Source organism: Manis javanica, chromosome 7 (genome assembly GCF_040802235.1).
Source record: "Manis javanica isolate MJ-LG chromosome 7, MJ_LKY, whole genome shotgun sequence".
In the NCBI taxonomy this organism is placed as follows: domain Eukaryota; kingdom Metazoa; phylum Chordata; class Mammalia; order Pholidota; family Manidae; genus Manis; species Manis javanica.
Window position 1 is genome coordinate 76,827,456 of NC_133162.1, and position 19,057 is coordinate 76,846,512.

The 19,057-nt window shown below is 44.8% G+C and overlaps 1 protein-coding gene across 1 annotated transcript in view; it reads left to right on the top strand.

The window, feature by feature from the left end:
* LOC108404560 (stromal cell-derived factor 1) overlaps nucleotides 1-13,395 on the top strand; it is a 50,953-nt gene extending 37,558 nt beyond the window's left edge. Inside the window, exon 4 of the mRNA XM_073241187.1 lies at nucleotides 13,338-13,395. Coding sequence (XP_073097288.1) covers nucleotides 13,338-13,380 — 43 coding nt within the window. The 3' untranslated portion in view covers nucleotides 13,381-13,395. The remainder of the gene's footprint in view (nucleotides 1-13,337) is intronic.
* The last annotated feature ends 5,662 nt before the right edge of the window (nucleotides 13,396-19,057 follow it).

Below are 19,057 nucleotides of genomic sequence, written 5' to 3' on the forward strand. Positions count from 1 at the left end.
GGTTGGCTCCTCCCGGCTCCTTGCCCAAAGCCCGCCTTCGCCCTTCTCCTTGCCTGAAGAGTTATTTCTCAGTGCCTTCAAATGCTACCCCTGGTTGAAGGCCAAGGTCGCATAATACTTGAAACCTCTTTTTGATAGTATTTCCCTGAGACTTTCCTGTGTGCGCGTTATTTAGCCCCCTAGTGCTGCCCGTGGCTGCCTGGAGCATTGTGCCGCTCCCAGGCGCTGGGCAGACAGGAGTGTCCGTGTGTTCCGCTTGCTCTGTGATCAGATTGCAGGGGGCTCCCCGCTGCCCTCCTGGCATCGGGGTGAGAGGCCTGGAGGGAAGTCACTGCTCAGAGCCCCCTCAGAGCCTCTCCAAGGAGCGCTCCATCCCACTGTCCTGCACCCAGAGGCTGGGCTATCCAAACCCTTTCAAAAGAAATTCAGAGCAGAAATGTGTCAGTGCACTTCAAATGTACACTACGACTGCATTCTCAGTTAAGCAACTTTAGTATTTTAAAATTTTGGATTCATTATTCCAAGTCATTACAAGTAATCATGAACTTCACTTGATGCAATAAAGAGTTGCTGGCATATGCCTGCCATTTCCCTAAAGTCCCCGAAATCCAAGCTCTCTTTTCCCAGTTTATCAGAATTTGAAAGCAGGTCCTGTTTTCTGCCAGCCCCTATAGAGCTCACAGGCAGAGCTGGCTACTGAGGTTTTCTAAATACTTGAACCATGTCGCCTGGGAATCTGGGTATAAACTGAGGACCTAGGGGTTTGGGTGAAGGTGGAGTTCCTGCTACGTAACCAAGCTGCTCTCTGCAGTTTGCCTGGGAAGAGCATTGCCTGGCTAAGCATTTTCTTCCCAACCCTCACCCTCATTAAAAGGTCTATTAGCTCAGACCAAAACCTGCTGAGTTTCCTAAACCACCTTTGCAGACTTGGCTTAATAATATGATCTACTATGTGTAGTTGAAAATTAAATGAAATTATTGCACACTCAATACATGGTAGCTATTTTTATCATCATTCTTGCTATCCTTTTTATTTATTAATTTATTCAAGGTATATTTGCTGTGCTCTTACTGTGTGGGGGACAACTGAGAACACAGGACTGAATTAGACAGTCACGGTCTGTCCTCTGGGGCTCTCTCCTTCCTGTCAGCTCATCTGTGAGATGGGCCAGAACGTGGAGCTCAGAGTCTAAAGAACTGGATTTGAGCTCTGCTTTGTATAAAATTTGAACTTTACAATCTTAGAAAACCACATCTCTTAGTCTGTTTGTTCATCTGCAAATGGAATTAAAAGACTTACCTTGTTTCACATGATAGTGTGAGGGTCAAATGAGAAAAGGATGGGAAGATTCTTCTTTACTATTTGAGGGTAGTAAGGGCTGTCCTCACAGAGCGGGCCAGGGCTCATGCCTTCCTTCTCCCACCCAGCCCACTGCCTCTGCCCAGCACTGGGCCACCTCCATGCCTGCTGCTTCTCTCTCTCCCCTCTAGGCCCAGTTCTCCACTGTAATGTTGCAGATCTCCTCGTCTCTTCTTCTGGGCTGCTCCTGGCTGCGTTTCCAATTCCATGAGAGCCAATAAAGTAATGAATCAATTTGCCAAATGATTGACTCAATGAACACATCAAGTACACATCTGTCAACAACTTGTTTCTTCAGCTCTTTACAAAGCAGTTGGTGGTTCTTACTGGATGTGATGATTTGATCAGCTTATCTGTACTCTGAGGACTGCTGCTTTTGTGCTGCTGTAGGGCACCTGAAGGGCATGGGGTGCATAGAGGAATTCCCTGATGGAGGAAATGCAAGGGCAGGCATGATGCAGCCCCGCTGAGACTGCCTGACTCAGGGAGGGAGGGTCAGGGTGACCTGGGAAACACAGAGCCCAGCTCCTGTGGCTCCCTTAGACTCTGTCAATCCATCCAGTATCAAGCACTGGAGGCCTTAACAATTTTTCCAGCGGGTATGGTAAATCTGCACACAGGTTTGTACTCCCAGAGTACAAACTGGCCATCAAGTACCAAATGATTCCAGCACAGGTCACTGTGTGATCTACTGGCCTTTAGGGACTTTCTGAGGCCCAGACAAACCCTTCCAAGTGGACTTTCAGCCACTTATGAGCACATGTGGCTCAGCCTGGTCTTCAAGGCACCCAGACTGTTGTGGCCTCAACAGTTGCCTACCCTCTAGCTGGTCAGCAGCCCGGCACAGGCCACAGAATTGAGGGGAGAGGGGCTGCTGTCCAGCATCCAAGGTGAGTGACTCAGTGCCCCTGGAGAGGCTGGCCTGGAAACATCCTAGGTAACATCTCTGATTTTTCTGTCTGAACCTTTCCCAAAGCAATCACTTTTTCCACCTGTTTCAACAATTTTTTCTCTTCTGAGCCAAGAATGAAGTCAGAGAATTTCCCCCATTAGCAAACAGCCTCTGAGCATGCTCACCTTCAGCCTAGGCCAGAGTGGCTGCCCAGCTGACCTTCACGTCCCTCTTCTGTTCTGCATGTGTGACCACAAGTTCTCCCTGGGGCCTGCACCTGGGGATACACGGGGCATGCGTGTGCAATTGCTGCAGCATCTCTTCCCCAGGAAGAACATGGGGTTCCCAGAGTGGAGGCAACCACGAGGTCCCAGTGGGCTCACAGTTGGCAGAGCTGAAATCGTCCCATCCAACCCCTCTTCCTTAGGAGGAGGAGAGGCATGTCTGATAGACACGTTGACTGCTGGGATCACCCACTCTGAGAACGCCCTGGGAAGATCCCACCCCCACCTGGTTAGTGGCCATGAAGGTAACATCATACAGTTTTGTTTCTCACTGGAGCAAATGAGGGTGGAAGGCCAGGAGCAACTTGCCTAAGGCACTTGTTAGTAAGGGACAAAGGCAGGTTTTGTGCAGGATCCTGAGCTGCTCCCTTAGCTGCAGCTGGGTGTCTCTGTGGGGTCTCCAGGACCCTTCACTCCCTACTCTGCACAGAAGAGTAATGGGCTAAAGCTCATTTCAGGCCCCTCCTCACATTTCAGCATCCTCTTCTCCTTGAGGACAATTCCCAAACTCCCCAGACTGGCACATACAGCGTCATTATCGGAGTCTTAACCATGTTGAGGAAGGGCAGGGATGTGGGACAGGCATCATGATTAATTTCTCCTGCCTATGATGTAAAATGCTGAGATATAAATAGTATAGTAGGAAAAGACTCCATCTCAAGTCTAAGATTCCATTTAAAATGCCAGGGAGTTAGTAGGTAAGATTCCTAACATACTTTATGGTAATTAGCCAACAGCAAACCCTACCTGAAGGCAGGGCGAGCAGCCCTAAATGGTGTGTCCCCAGGGCTTGAGGAAACCCGCTGTTTTGGAGAAGAAGATCAATGAGTTCCTTGTGTTAAGTTTCTCTTACAGAATATCTAGAGGGCTGATCGTAGATGGTGACTTAATGTCTCTCACCATAGACAGACATCATGAGACCACATGTCAAGGATTCAACGTCCCTAGATCTTTGTCCATTTATTTCATTTATTTATTTATTTAAATTTTGGTATCATTAATATACAATCACATGAGTAACACTGTGGTTACTAGATTCCCCCCATTATCAAGTCCCCACCACATACCCCATTACAGTCACTGTCCATCAGTGTAGTAAGATCTATAGAGTCACCCCATGTCTTCTCTGTGTTATACTGCCTTCCCTGTGACTCCCACCCCCATATTATGTGTGCTAACCGTAATGCTCCTTTTCCCCCCTTCTTCCTCCCTTCCCACCCATCCTCCTCAGTCCCTTTCCCTTTGGTAACTATTAATCCATTCTTGGGTTCTGTGAGTCTCCTGCTGTTTTGTCCCTTCAGTTTTTTCCTTTGTTCTTATACTCCACAGATGAGTGAAATCATTTAGTACTTGTCTTTCTCTGCCTGGCTTATTTCACTGAGCATAATACCCACTAGCTCCATCCATGTTGTTGCAAATGGTAGGATTTGTTCTCTTCTTATGGCTGAATAATATTCCATTGTGTATATGTACCACATCTTCTTTATCCATGCATCTCCTGATGGACACTTGGGTTGCTTCCATTTCTTGGCTATTGTAAATAGAGCTGCAATAAACATAGTGGTACATATATCTTTTTGAGTCTGGGCCCCTGCATTCTTAGGGTAAATTTCTAGGAGTGGAATTACTGGGTCAAATGGTATTTCTCTTTTTTGGTTTTTTGAGGATCCTCCATACTGCTTTCCACATGGTTGAACTAATTTACATCTCCACCAGCAGTGTAGGAGTTTTCTCCTTTCTCTGCTTCCTCGCCAGCATTTGTTGTTCCTAGTCTTTTTTATGTTGGCCATCCTAACTGGTGTGAGGTGATATCTCATTGTGGTTTTAATTTGCATTTCCCTGATAATTAGCAATGTGGAGTATGTCTTCATGTGCCTGTTGGCCATCTGAATTTCTTCTTTGGAGAACTGTCTGTTCAGCTCCTCTCCCCATTTTTTAATAGGGTTATTTGCTTTCTGGGTGTTGAGGCTTGTGAGTTCTTTATATATTTTGGATGTCAACCCCTTGTCTGATACGTCATTTATGCATATATTCTCCCATACTGTAGGATGCCTTTTTGTTCTGCTGATGGTAGCCTTTGCTGTACAGAAGCTTTTTAACGTGATGTAGTCCCATTTGTTCATTTTTTATTTTGTTTCCCTTGCCCAAGGAGATGCATTCAGGAAAAAGCTGCTCATGTTTATATTTAAGAGGTTTTGGCCTATGTTTTCTTCTAAGAGTTTTATGGTTTCATGACTTACATTCAGGTCTTTGATCCATTTTGAGTTTACTTTTGTGTATGGAGTTAGACAATAATCCAGTTTCATTCTCTTGCATGTAGCTGTCCAGTTTTGCCAACACCAGCTGTTGAAGAGGCTGTCATTTCACCATTGTATATCCATGGTTCCTTTATTGTATATTAATTGACCATATATGTTTGGGTTTATATCCTGGCTCTCTAGTCTGTTCTTGTGCCAATACCAAATTGTCTTGATTACTGTGGCTTTGTAGTAGAGCTTGAAGTCAGGAGCATAATATACCCTGCTTTATTCTTCTTTCTCAGGTTTGCTTTGGCTATTTGGGTTCTTTTGTGCTTCCGTTTGAATTTTAGAACTATTTGCTCTAGTTCATTGAAGAATGCTGTTGGTATTTTTATTTTTGTCCCATTCTTGTAATCCTTAAAAGGCACAAATCCTAAGCCTTATGTGCACCTCCGTGCACCTCCTCTCTGAGGTTGCCCATACTGCCCTTTCTTCAAGAGTGTACTCTGCCTTAAATAAGGACTTCTTGCTGCTCAACTTACTGTGTTTTGTCTTCTCTCTGCTCTTCCAAGCCTCTTGGGAGACTGACAAGAGAACCTTTTACCTAGTGGTAAGTATCTTTGTTACTTTACGTTTTATTCAATTTTCTCAACTCAAGTACAAGTATTCACTCTCTCTGTCCTGCTTTGGACAAGTGGGGAAGGGCCACTAATATCTCTGATTTGGGCTTGCAAGTTCCTGTCACCTGCATGATCCCGAGGACTGCAGCTCTACTGTCATGCTCTTTAGTAGCCTGCCTGAAAACCTCCTTTTTTAGCTTTGAGAAGTTCTCAGAACATAGTCTCACTCCATCCAGTGCTCTGTGGCTCCCCCAAATCCTGGGGTAGAAGGGACTTAGTTCCCATGCTATGCAGAAGCAAGCAGACACTGGATTCCAGGTGTCCCTGGCTTCAGGAGCTGCCAAGGGATCTGCCTTATGCCGATCAGGGTTCCATGAGCTTCCCTTTCCTCCCTCTGTCGTTCCTTGCTCTCTGATGCCTGCACGCCTTCTGCCCATCACTGCTACTCTTGCTTAATGATTTCCTTCCTTACCTACACTCACCCAACCTGTCTGAGAATTCTTTCTTGTTCATGTCAAGAATGCTTGCCCTTCCCAGCTGAGGTTCCACTCAGTGTATAGGGAGAGACCTCCCCAAATGCAGCTGCCTAACGACAATGTCTCCAGCCTAACCACCTACTTTGGTATTTTATTAAACCACAACACCACTCGTGTGTTTTGTCATGTGCTGGGCCCCTGGCATGAGTGGCTCTCCTCGTGTTTCGAGGCTGCCTCTTACCAAGCGTACTAGTGTGCTGGGGCTGCTACAGCAACACTACCACCTGGGGGCTTGAACACCAGCATTATTCCCTCGCAATTCTGGAGGCTGGAAAGGCTGAGACCAAGGCCAGCAGGATGGGTTCCCTGTGAAAGCCCTGAGAGAAGGATCTGTCCCTGGCTTCTCTCCTTGGCTTGCATGTGCCCACCCCTCCCTGTGCCTTCACATGGCCTTTCCTCTGTACATGTCTGTGTTCTAACCTCCTTTCCTTATAAAGACACTAGTCATGTTGGCTGAGGGTCCACCCTGATAACTTACTTTCATTTAATTACTTATCTAAAGAACTTATCTCCAAATACAACAGTATTCTCAGGTACTGGGCATTAAGACTTCAGTGTAGGAATTTGGGGACACAGTTCAGTCCATAACACGAAACCCTGAGTAGGGGAAATAACTGTCCCGCTTTGCAGGGACCTGGGATCTTTCAGTCCCACATTGTGGAGCTGGATGCTAAACAGGACAAGGCCCAGGAAGCCAGGAAATTCGACCCCCAGCCCTCGGTCTCTGCAGGTGTCGGTCTGTGCCGGGTGTGCCCCCTACGTCTCCACGGCATCCTCTGCCTCTGTTCCCCTGAGCATTTCTGCCTGCTGGTAGGAGCTCCCCGAGTGTAGGGGCCATTACCACTCACCTCTGCACACAGCTAGCATAAATGGGGTGCTCAGATATGCAAAGGAGTTAATAAGCGTTCCCTGAGTGTGTTCCTGATCCTTTGCTCGGGCTTCTCCCTGGAGTGCCCTTCCCTCTTCCCATTTAACTTGCAGGTTTTTATAGCCCACCCATGATAAAGGTGGAGCTCAAATGCAGAAAACATTCCAGATTCTCCAGCCAGAGCGACTGGGCAGGCTTCTCCATCCTTTGTGCACAGCCCTCCTCCCACGGCTCACACGCCATCCTCCCCCTTGGGCTGAGCTATATGGAAGAGGCTTGGCTACAACCCTATCTGCCCCCTCCTGTTTGAGCTCAGGATGCAGGTCCAGCCCCACCCTAAGGTGATGATGCTTTCATAGCAGCACCCCTCTTGCAGAGCTCGACTTCATTGCTGGTCGCTTTCAGTTCTCTGGGACCATGAGAAGCAGTGGCCTGGCCAGGTCACAAAGAGGACAGGTGTGGGCTGGGAGGTTGCCCATTGGGATCTACCACTGTGACCAGGCACCCCTGAACACTGAGCGCAGTGATCTGGGCTCTGTCCTGTCTTCCGTCTTGCCTCCCACAGCATTGTTTGCTGTCCTGACTAGCTTGGGGCTGCTGAGTGTGGCTGGGCACGTGGGTGCAGTGCCCATGAGATGACTCTAGTGTTTCCTGGCTGGTGTTTGATCCCCTGCTCTGTCTCATCTGTGACATGAAGGCCACTGCCCTCACTTTAGGATTGAAGGCTCTCAGGCTGTAGCTGACTTAGGCCAGGCCTAAATGTAAATTCCATGCATCATCATAACCATAACAGTTCTCGTTTATTCGTGCCAGACCCTATGCCAGGGGGCTCCCGTGCAGTAACTCATTTTAACAGACCACGACCCAACCTGGCTGCTTCTCCTGCTACACTGCACTGACTCACAGGGACTTGGGTTACCTCCTTGAGGACACAGGCCAGGCATGACGGGCTGAGATTCACACCTGTGTCACCTCTCCTGCCCCCTTGAAGCCAGTAGTGTAGTTTTTCATGTTTGTGTTTCACTCTAACCTGGAATTTAAATGTAAACCCTCAAACCAAGAGTTTATAGATATACATACTACAGGACTGTGCCACCTAGGCCTGTCCAGGTGCTATGCGTGCAGGCTGGGAGCTCACACAAACAGGACTGCCACCTTCATCCCTCCCGGCCTTCACCCAGCCATGTCCTCCCTCCCTTCCAGGTGTGGTCCTTCTGCTCCACACTCAATGCTGGCCTCGCTGTGGCCTGTTCTCACCATAGCTATGGTCTGGGCCATGGGATCTGGCAAGGAATTAGTCTCCAATTGTATCTTGGGAGTCAAAAATATCTCTCAGCTAATACCGACTACCACTAGCCCCTGCACAAGACCTTGCAAATCTCAGGGCTCTTTTACCCAGGAGAGTATGATTGACCCTTCTCATCAGGAAAGCAGGTAGCTGTGCTGATCTCGTCTTCTGGGTAATCCAAGGGCAAAGACAAGGGAAAGAGGGTGGGGGCTTTTTGCCACGTGCCAGCTTCAGTGCAGGCCGAGCACCTGGCATCTGAGCATGGCAGCTGCCTGTTTGGACTTTCAGAGAGGACACAGATGGGACAGATACCTCCCACACAGTTTTGGTTATTGCAAATGGAAGAGATTATTGCCTGGGATCCATAAGGAATATATAAAGGGGCTGAGAGGAGAAAGACCAAACAAAGTGCAGAAAGGAGGTGGCATTGCTTGGTGGGCACATGGAGTGACTGGAGCTTCGGGGCTCGCCTCACTCCCTTGGGAAATCCAGCAGCTGGTGGTGCTGTGGCTCTATCAGGTTTGAAGGTCATTATCTTCAGTTTATTATTCAGAAAGTCATGTTCATAGCTGAGCAAGAAGAAAGCAAATCCACCCTTTCCCATCTCTGGCCTTCTGGATGGCACAGACATCAGGACCTCAACTGTAAGCGGCTGTGAGGACATCCGGATTGGACAGCTGGGTCTGGGTGTATGCGCAAAGGAAAGATGCACATCTCTTCCCTTGGCACATCTCACGGCTGTGAGACAGCATGAGGGTCTTGGGGGCTCACTCTGTCAGGGGCAGAGTGGACCTGTGAGAGTTCCCAGGATTAGGGCCTGGCTCCCTGTCACCACCCAGACACAGGGGCTGGCTGTGGGTGGTTTCCCAAGGCCTGCTTCCCAGCTGGAGAGCCATGGACCAGGAGCAGGGCTTCACCTTGAATCACCCCTGCGGGGTGCAGCCACTTAGCCATGGCCATCTCAGCTCAGTCTCGGTACACAACTGGGTGCACATCTTTCTCCAGCCCAGCCTCTGGTCAGCCCGCCTAATTCAAGGTTTAAGGAAACTTTTTTTCCCTTTCAGAAGAACATCAGGCTTTGCTTATTCATTTTCCCTTTTTCCCTCCTGTTTTTTTCTCTTTCTTCACTTAAAACAAATCAGTGCCAGGAATACAGTAAGTATTCAACAAACTGCTGTTAAGCGTACTAATATTTTATTCTTTTTAAATAACACCTTCTGTGTTTGATAATAGAATTAGTATAAGTTTCAACTGTAGTAAATCTTAAAAACATAAAATGAAAAGAGGAAGATAAAAATTCTTTAAATTTCCACAACTTGGACATGTTAACCTTGAAGCATGTTGTCTGCTAGTCTTTTATAGATGGCATTTTACATACATAGTTAGCAAAGTTAGGTCATAATTTATATACAACTGTATATATATATTTATAGTTCTATTTGTGTCATTTTAAACTTATTTCAGCAGAAGCATTTTCTCCACATTATTCAAGGTTCTCAGAAAAAGTGCATCTTAGAGATTGCTCACAATTCCATTGTATGCTAGGTCAGAATTTACTGAGCCCTTCCCTCCCTGTAAACATGGCTTGAGTGAGCAGTGCCGTGTACAAGCAATCATGTGTCCTGGGATCTTTAGGTCATTGCTAGAAGGCAAGTGAGTGGGGGGTAGGGCCTGAGCAGCATGAGGGTCCTGTGCGCACCACACCCCAGACTGCCCCAAGGACGCTGTGGATGTGATCCTGTGGCTTGCTCGCTGCTCTGGAGATTGAGGACACTTCCGGAAAGTGGAGCTCCATGAGTACTTAGCAGTCTGTGCCTCTGGGTCATGAGCAATATCATACAATTAGTAAAGGAAGGTGGGAGTGTGAGAGGCAAAGCACATGCATCAGGAGTCTGGCCTGGGAGCATGAACACGTGGCCGGCACAGGGGTCTTTCCAAGGCCCAGACCGGCAGGTGCCCCCTTAGGGCTGAGCATGGATGCTTCCCTGTGCCTCAAGTGACCCCATTAGGAATTGGAGTGGTGCCTGGCTATCTCAGTAAGTGTTGGTACTAAAAATGAATTCCAGTGCTCTCAAATGATAGAAGTTCCAGTTTTTCAGACCTCCAGCCTGAATTTCTCTTTCAGGACTTATTTTCCACTTATCCACTTGCACAAGTTTCAGGATCCAGCTAAGAAATAATTCTGTGATCTGATCTTACTCCTCCTGACAAATTTGTCCTTTCTGACCTTTGCTGAGCCAGTCCAACCCTAGGTCACTTACTCTCATAGCTCTGCTCACCTCTTATAGAAGTTCTGATTTTCAAAATCTAAGATTTATCTGATGTTAAAGATCTCACTTGGGGCCTCTGCCATGAATCAACGGATCAAGTGAGCAGCACAAGGTTGTTCCTCTAATACATCATCTGGTAAAACAGTAAGGCAAAACTGGAATGCAGTTGTGACCCTATTTAATTGAGAAGGAAGCTTGGGGTGATGTGGGGAGCATGTGCCCAATTCTGGAGGACAGAGAGGGTGCTAACCTTGGCTTCTGTGCCCCAGGCTGAAGTGAGGCACACAGAGAGGTTCTCTTCTGACAAGACTCAATACAGCTGAGAAACAAGACTCTATTTGGAGCGAAATTCAGCAGTTGCATCTGGAGACCCCAAAATGAGTTTTTGCTCACTATGAACCCATCCCAAATGGAAACTGCAGCACCAACTTGTAACTGGTCCTCATGGCTCAGACTTCCCATGACCAAAGTGTAGACCTGGCTTCTGCAGGAAGCTGCTCGGTTGGCCCAATTTCTCTCCAGTGTAGGAGAAACCCTGGGAACCTGGGTCTGACACAGGGGGAAAGGCCACACAAGCTCAGGCCAGGCTGTATAGGGGAGAATGTTTGGGCCATCTGACCAAGGTGTGCATCAGAGTCCACTTAGAAGGGGAAAATCCCACCATGATGCAGAAGAACAGATATTGGGGGGAAAAGGTGAGAGCAGGGGCTTTGAATGAGGGTGGTAGTGATGGTCGGTGTAGACAGGGAGTGGGGCCCAGGAATTTCCCAGGATGTCCTATCTTACTTATTTATATATTTTGAGAAAATTTTTAAAGTACAGAAAAGTTCTAAGTATCAGAATGTTCCTACCACCCAAAATTAACAATTGTTTTCTACATTCTTTTATTTTTAAGAGAGCAGATATATTCAAATGAGCTCAGATATCTTTTAACCACTCACTTCTCTTACTCCTCTCCTCCGTCCACTGTGTCAACTTCTACTGTAAGTGTGATGTGTTTTCCAGTCATTGCTTTTTATATTTTTACAAATATTTATCTCTATAGCCAATACTATAGTATTGGTTCCTTGATGTGGGGGTGAGTTTTTAATTTAGATGAACAGTATTGTTACATATGCTTTGTTCTTAGTCTTGCTTTCTGTCTTCAACAAAATTTTTGAGATCTAGCCATATCAACATATACAAGATGGTTCATTTCATTCAAACTCTGTGTGTAGGTTCTCTCATATGAATATCATACACACACTTATAAAGTGGTTGTACCAATTTGTAGTCCTACCAGTAGAGAAAAAGACATCAAGCTGGTCCCCATCCTATCCGACACTTGGTCTTTTTCATTTTAGCCCTTCTGGTATGTGTATCTCACTACGGTATTTGCATTGTGCTGTGGCTAATGCTGTTGGGAATTTTTGTATGTTTGTTTGCATTTGGATTTTCTCTCTTGTGAAGTCTCTGCACAAGTCTTTTCCCCATTTGTGGTGTTGTATGCCTTTTTTCTTACTGACTGGTAGCAATTATATATATAGTCTGGATAAAAGCCCTTTTTGTTTTGCTTTTCATTTTATGTGTTGTAACTAACTTCTACTACTTTCATGACTTGCCTTTTCATTTCCTTAAGAATGTTTCTAAACATTCTTAAATTGAATGAGGTCCTGTTTATCATATCAATCCTTTATTTTGTGATTAGTGCTTTTAGCTCCTGTTTAAAGAATATTTGCCTCACCCAAATCATGTAATATTCTTCTTTTTATCTTCTAGAAACTCTACTCTTTTACATTTATAGTTGTAATTTACCTGGGAAGTGTTTCTATGTGGCTGTGTATGATACAAAGTGGGTGTCAAGATTCATTTTCCCCCCAAAGGACCCCCAGTAGATCCAGCACCATTTTCTGAAAAGGCTTTCTATCGGTCTGCACCTCCACTTTATCATTACTTTAAGTACCCACATTTAACTGAGTCTGTTTCTGAGTTAACTCAATTAAATCTGGATTTAATTGAGTTCCATTTTTTCCACTTATCTATTGTTGTATTCTTCCTATTATAACAAACAATTACTGAAGGCTTTTAAGACCTGATACTTAGCAGAGTAATTCCACTTGATTTTTTTACTAAAATTACCTTGCTATTTTTGGCATATTTGCATATTCATAGAAATTTCTTTCAACTTGGAAATTTCCACCAAAGATCCTAGATTTGTATAGAAACTGCCTTAAATCTACAGGTGCCACAGGTGAATTTTATCTATATTAATGCATTGCCTCCCTCTCTTCTTCCTTTTTAAAATTATTTAAACTAGTCATTTCAATTCACTCTTCCCAGGAAAGGAGTCAAGTAGTGAGAGAGGAGTTTATGGATAGTTGGAAGCAGAAACTGGAAGAATTCTGTGAAGTGCCAGAATTCATGGCCAAGGCTGGAGTCCTAGTCTTCCCTGTGGACCAAGTGGAAGAGCTTCCTATAGTCTCCCCATGGGTCTCGTGTTTCTTTCACTTTACTACTACTAACAATAGACACCATTTAGTAACATCAAATTATTACCTGATTTCATCCTTTCAATAACCGTGTCAGTTATATATCCCCCATTCTACGGATAAGGAAACTGATTTGTGGACCGTAAATGGCTTTCCCAGGTCTCACTAGTTTGTAGGAGAGCTGAAAACGAATCCCGTACTTGTCTGACTCCAGATCTCACCCTGCCCACTGGCTCACAGCCTCTCCTAACTGACCAAGAGTCTTGGAGCCCTGGGTCCATCGTTCCGAGTGTCTAGATCCAAAGGAAGAAAACTCACGTAAGGGCTTCAATTCATGGGGTGAAAAGAGTGATTTCAAGGACTTTCCAGCCAAGACTTTTGTTAGGGCCAAGAAGTACAGGGTGAGGAAGCAGGCACCAAGGCATGAATCTGGGAAAGCTAACAGTTATGTTGGTACAAGGAAGCAGGAAAGAGGCCAGTCTAAATCTTCCCTGACTTTTTTCTACTATAGGGTCCCTCCAAAATCCATGTCCACCTGGAACCTCAGAATGTGAACTTATTTGGAAATGGGACCTTTGAAGATGTAATCAGTTAAGATTAGGAAATGACTGGTGTTCTGATAGGAAAAGGAGAGCACATGCAGAGATACACAAGGAGGAGACGTCCGTGCAAAGACAGATACAGAAATTATGCCGACGCAGCTAAGGAAGACCACAGATGGATGGCAACCTCCAGCAGCTGGAAGAGGCAGGAAAGGCTCCTCCCCCAGAGGCTTTGGAGGGAGTGTGGGCCTGCTGACACCTTGACTGAGCCTATTCAGGATCTGCTACATGCCAGACCCTGCTCATTTTGAGAAGCCTCTCCTAGCTGACCTCTGGCATCCTGAACCATGAGAGAATACATTTCTGTTGTTTGAACCTATTCAATTTGTGGCAATTTGTTCCAACAGCCCTAGGAAGTGAGTACACATGTTTAGAAATACGCATGTTTATTCCTGTTGAAATAATTGAGATGACATGGCAGATACTTCCAATTTCTTCTTTCCATTACCTGCCCTGTGGGATGACCTCTGCTTCTTGGCATGTGAGATGTTCGTGGAGCTGCTGCTTGGTATACCCATTTTAAGCTGAGTGGGCTTCTCAAAATGGGCAGGGTCTGGCATGCAGCAGATCCTGAATAGGCACATTTGTTGAATGAATGCATACATGTATGAATGATGGACACAGTTATGCCTTTCTGTGGAGGTCACTTCTTCATGTTTGTCTTTGATTCAGTTGTCTGTGGGGTCCAGCCTCATTTGGTGTAGTGCAGAGAATGGGCTTGAGAGGCAGCCAAGCCTACAGTCATGTGCTGTGTGACTTTAAGCCAGTAACCTCACCTCACTGAGCCTTTGTTTCCTTACCTGTGAGCAAAGAGGGCAATGACTGCCTCACAGGATTAGCTATCTGGGCACCTGACCAATTGGAGGGCACACATGGGCTCTACTGCTATACTGTTAATGCACTTCTCACCTCTTCTCACGGTGGAGGAGCATGGTGGCAACCCTTTTGGCAGACCTTTGCAAACAAAAAATTGCATGCACATACTTATGGTATGTGTGTGCAAGTCTGTGTGATGTGTGTATTTTCAGGTTCAAGATGTATACAGAGTAGTGTGTACACATCACACAGTTGTCCTTAGATAAACCTGAGAAACTGTGCCCATTTTGACAGTTGCTGAATTCAGCTCTAGAAAAATCAGTTTTCCAAGTATCCCTTCTCTGCGAGGGGAGTATCACAGAATTAAGTCACTCGGTCACACATCTTAAATCTCTGTAACATTTTCTCATTCACCCCAAGACTGTCAGTACAGCTGTTACCCAGCCTAGGTGTAGACAACTTTCTAAACAAAGTGGTAAATCCAGTGGTTCTGGTTTAATAGACACAGCATTAGACATTTTCCAGTTTTGACTACTGGATCATATTAATCATCTTCTCTGGAGGAAATTTTTTAAAAAATGGAATAAAAAAGAGGAGGGAGAAGAGAAAGGCATCAATCTTGACTCAGAGTGATCCTGGGAGCTTGTCTGCCAGGGAAGAGCTTAGGAGGAGTATGGATGCAAGTGCTATTGGGGGACACAGTTAACCTGTCCCAACACTTGTGCCAGCATTTCTAACACTGAGGCATGACCCTGCCCTGGGGAGCAAGCTCCCAAGTGTTCCCAAGGGAGTAGTGGGAAGTCTGGCTTCTGAAGGCAGCTGTTCCAGGTACCTTAGAAGCAGATGTTGGCAAACAATTACTCTGCGTGTCCTGGTCCCCTGCCAATTTCCTAAGCTTCACTAGATCCTATAACTGGAGCAAAGTGGCTTCAAGCCCCCACTTGGCTGATTTTAAATCCAGAAGCACACACAAACTGTTAAATGACTTTGCATTGGTATTTTTGTGGCTCTGTTAATCCATTCTTAGTCTAATGCCTTAGACCCTCTGGATAACTTGGTGGCTGGGAGGAGAAGGCAGCAAGAAATCCCATAAACAAGGCAGTGTTGGAATGAAAGCTCCTTGTGACTCCACAGCCCATGCTCTTTCCACCATAGGGCCCGGCCCTTGATGTGGCAGACCCTCAGGGCCTCATAATCCACCTCAGCTCCTCTTGTTAGTCTCATGTCCCATAAATCTACACTCTCCCTCCCTGTCTCCAGCCACAAGGAATTTCTCACCTTTCATGGACATACATTAGTGCTCAAGTCAATGTCTTCACACTCATCTATACATGCTGTTTTGAATAGCTTTTGGCTTCTTGGCTGCCTGCCAAATTTCTAAATAAAGGGCAGCCACTTCCATAAGTTTTCCTTCAGCCCTGCTTTTCTATCTCCTAGTTTTCCTAGCTCCCTTTTTGATGGCAAGCATCCCTGAGCCTCTAATTGTTTGTTTCTCTGTATGCTTTCCTCACCAATGTCCCATTCCCCTCAGCAGCTCCTGACTTGGGAACGCTGTTCAGCTCTGGTGGCATTTGGTGGGGATTACCTAATGAATGAAGTAAGTTATGAATGGACAAATCCAGTGAAAGATATCTGTGTAAATCTGAAAATCCCTGGAAGAAGGTGAGCTATTATCATTATATGTCACACACGTCATTACACATCATGCTCAATAAACCATGACTGAGCTGGTCTCCCTGAGCCATGCTTTGTGCTTCTTTCTGAGAGAGCAGAAGTCCCAGTTTGATGATAAATTAAGTATCAGAAATAATTAGCATTGCAGACATCAGCCAGTATAGCCAATTATCTCATATAGCCAAGAAGGGAGCTTAACTACTAATTCAGCTACTGGCTTAGCATGTGACTTGAAGCAAGTGCCCCTGTTCTTTAATCTTCCCACCATACAAGAGAGATAAAGAGTTTGATCTTTAACTCAAGGACTAATGAGGCTGAGTTTGTGAAAGCTGAAGCATCTTGGGGAAAAACGCTTGTCACAGGATGTGGGACCATGCACTCTGATGTCATGTGGGGCATGTAGGATGCTGAGAGTTATCTGTGTTCTTCTCCACCATCTAAGGCAGATCATCTGGATTCAAAACATCCCTATGGAGGCAGTTGCAGTTAAGGCTGATGTTTCTGGCTAACAGAGAGACATAATTAGCATTTCTGAAATAGTTTTCATGAGTTTGGGGTACAAAATGAAGCCAACACAGCTTTCTCGGGCTAAATTTGGAGCACCCATCCTGCAAAGTGTGGGAAGCTCTGTGTTCCCTCTAAGGCAGCTCCTTCTCTTGATAAATTTGAGGACTCTTTTCTCAGCCCTGGAAGGTTGGTTCTGGTGATTATTCTCATCCACAGGCTCCAAGGCTGCAGGCACTGAGTTCTGCCAACAGTTCTTCATGCTGAAGGGTGCAAAGACCTGCACTCAGTTCTGGGTACCCCACTGTCCAGAACCTGGGCCCTGGGTGCTGTGGCTTTGCTTTCATCACATGTGGTGTCTGAAATGAGCATTTCTCACAGATAAACCTCATGACATTTCTATGACAGCTTCACTCCATTGAAAAAAATATAGCTAAAAATAAATCAAGATGGGATCCTAAGAGAAACAAAGGTATAAAAATAGAAGAAAACAGAAAAATGGAAAACCTAAGCCCTGTCAAGCCAATGATTGCCTTACATGTAAATGACCTAACACTGACTAAAAGGCAGACATTGATGAAGTATATTTAACAATATGGTAAAAAATACACTACCTACATGACATATACAAGTGTAATGGCATGGAAACATCAAATACAGTGAACTTAGGAAATTGAAAATAAAAAAGATGGATAAATATATACTATGAAAACATTCATTAAAAAGGAAAACAGGAGTGGCTATATTAATATCAGATAAAGTAGACTTCAGGGAAAAGAAGAGAATAGAGGCAAAAAAGTATGTTACATAATGATAAAAAGATTAACCCAACAGGAAGACACAATGATCCTAAATGTGCACACATCAAACAAAAGAACCTCAAAATACATGAAGCATAAACTGATGGAACTGAAAGGAGACAGGCAATCCAGTTATAGTAGGAGACTCTGGCACCTCACTCTCAGCAGCTGATAGAAGTACTAGACAGACAATCAGCAAAGATTGAGAAGAACTGAACAATAACATCAACAAATGGGTCTTGACTGACATTTTTATGTGTTTGATGCCTAAAGCAGCAGAATATACACTCTTTCCAACTGTACATGGAACATTCACCACATTAGACCATAACCTGAACATATCACAAACAAACCTCAACAAATTTAGAAGACTTGGAATCATATAGACCATGTTCTTTGACCATAATGGAAATAAAAAACTAGAAATCAATAACCGAAAGACAGAAGGAACATCTCCAACAACTTAGAACTTAAGCAGCACACTTGTCAATAGCTTAGGACAAAAAAAAAGTCTCCCAAGAACTGAATCAAATTGAAAACACAACACATCAAAATATGTCAGATATCATTAATGCACTGCTTAGAGAGAGATTTCTATTCAGGGCCTGGGGTTTTCATCCGTGGCTCAGCACAAATGTTGCCTGAAATCACATCGCCATGTAAAGGCATAGTGCAAACTAGACCTAGTTTACCATCTGAAAAGTGCCTTTTACACTGCATCTTAATAAAATGTGACTTCTGAATGCACTATGTCAATCAGTTATATAAGAGAACCCCATGTTCTTTTAGGAAGTGTTAATGCCACATAAAAATCCAGTCTCACTGCCTTTCCAATTGTAATTATAAATGTAGCTTTTACTGTAAATGGTCTTAGATTCTTTTAAAATTATGTGGGAAATACTTTATAAACACATCAAATTAGATCTCATATATTTGTTCTCTAAAATGAACATTCCAGAAAATATGGTAAATATCCATAAATATGTAATAATAAAATCTGGATAGTTTCAGATGATGTGAAAGGGATTGTTTTGAAGGGATTGTTCATGTTATTTACAAAAGATCTTCATAAAATAGGGACAATGTCATATTTTTCCCTCAATATATTTCCTCAAACAAACAGCTGTGCAGAATCCTTCCATAGACCGTTCTTTCCACAGAGAGTTTGAGCATTTAGAGAAGAAAGCACTTTTTATTTTTTATTTTTAATCTTATCTCATTAACAGTAATGATGATTTTGTGCTGGGTACAGTTCTAGATGCTTTCTACCTATATTTTTTTACTCCCCACAGCAATTTTCCAAGGTATTAGTAATATCAATATTCTTTCAATTTTACAAGTAAGTAAATTCACTGGCTCATCCATCACCATAGCAGGCAGGTGGGAAAGCTGGGATGGGATCCCAGGAGACTCTGATTCATAAGCCTGGGTGCCTTCTCATTCCTATTGCCCCTCCTGCCTATTCTCCCCCACCTGCCCCATCACTGGAGGTCCCTGTGAAGTTACCTTCCAGGACACTGCAGAGGGAAAGCGGAAGGAGCTCTTCATAGAGAGGTAGTCTGTGGAGGTCATGTTCTGGGGCTGATATAAATGCCCCAGATTTTGAAGACATCTCAAGAACAGCAAGGAGCCAAGAACCATTACCTGGAGTGCAACTGAAATTGCACTGCCATGCAGGACTGCCGACCACAGCTGGCCACACACCTCCAGACTCCCACCCTAAAACGAATGGCTGCTTTGACCACCCCGCCGCCAAGCACCCCTCCAGCTGCACCTGGTTTGGAATCAACCCTCACATGACATCCATTATTTTGTTTCATATTTTCTAAAAATTA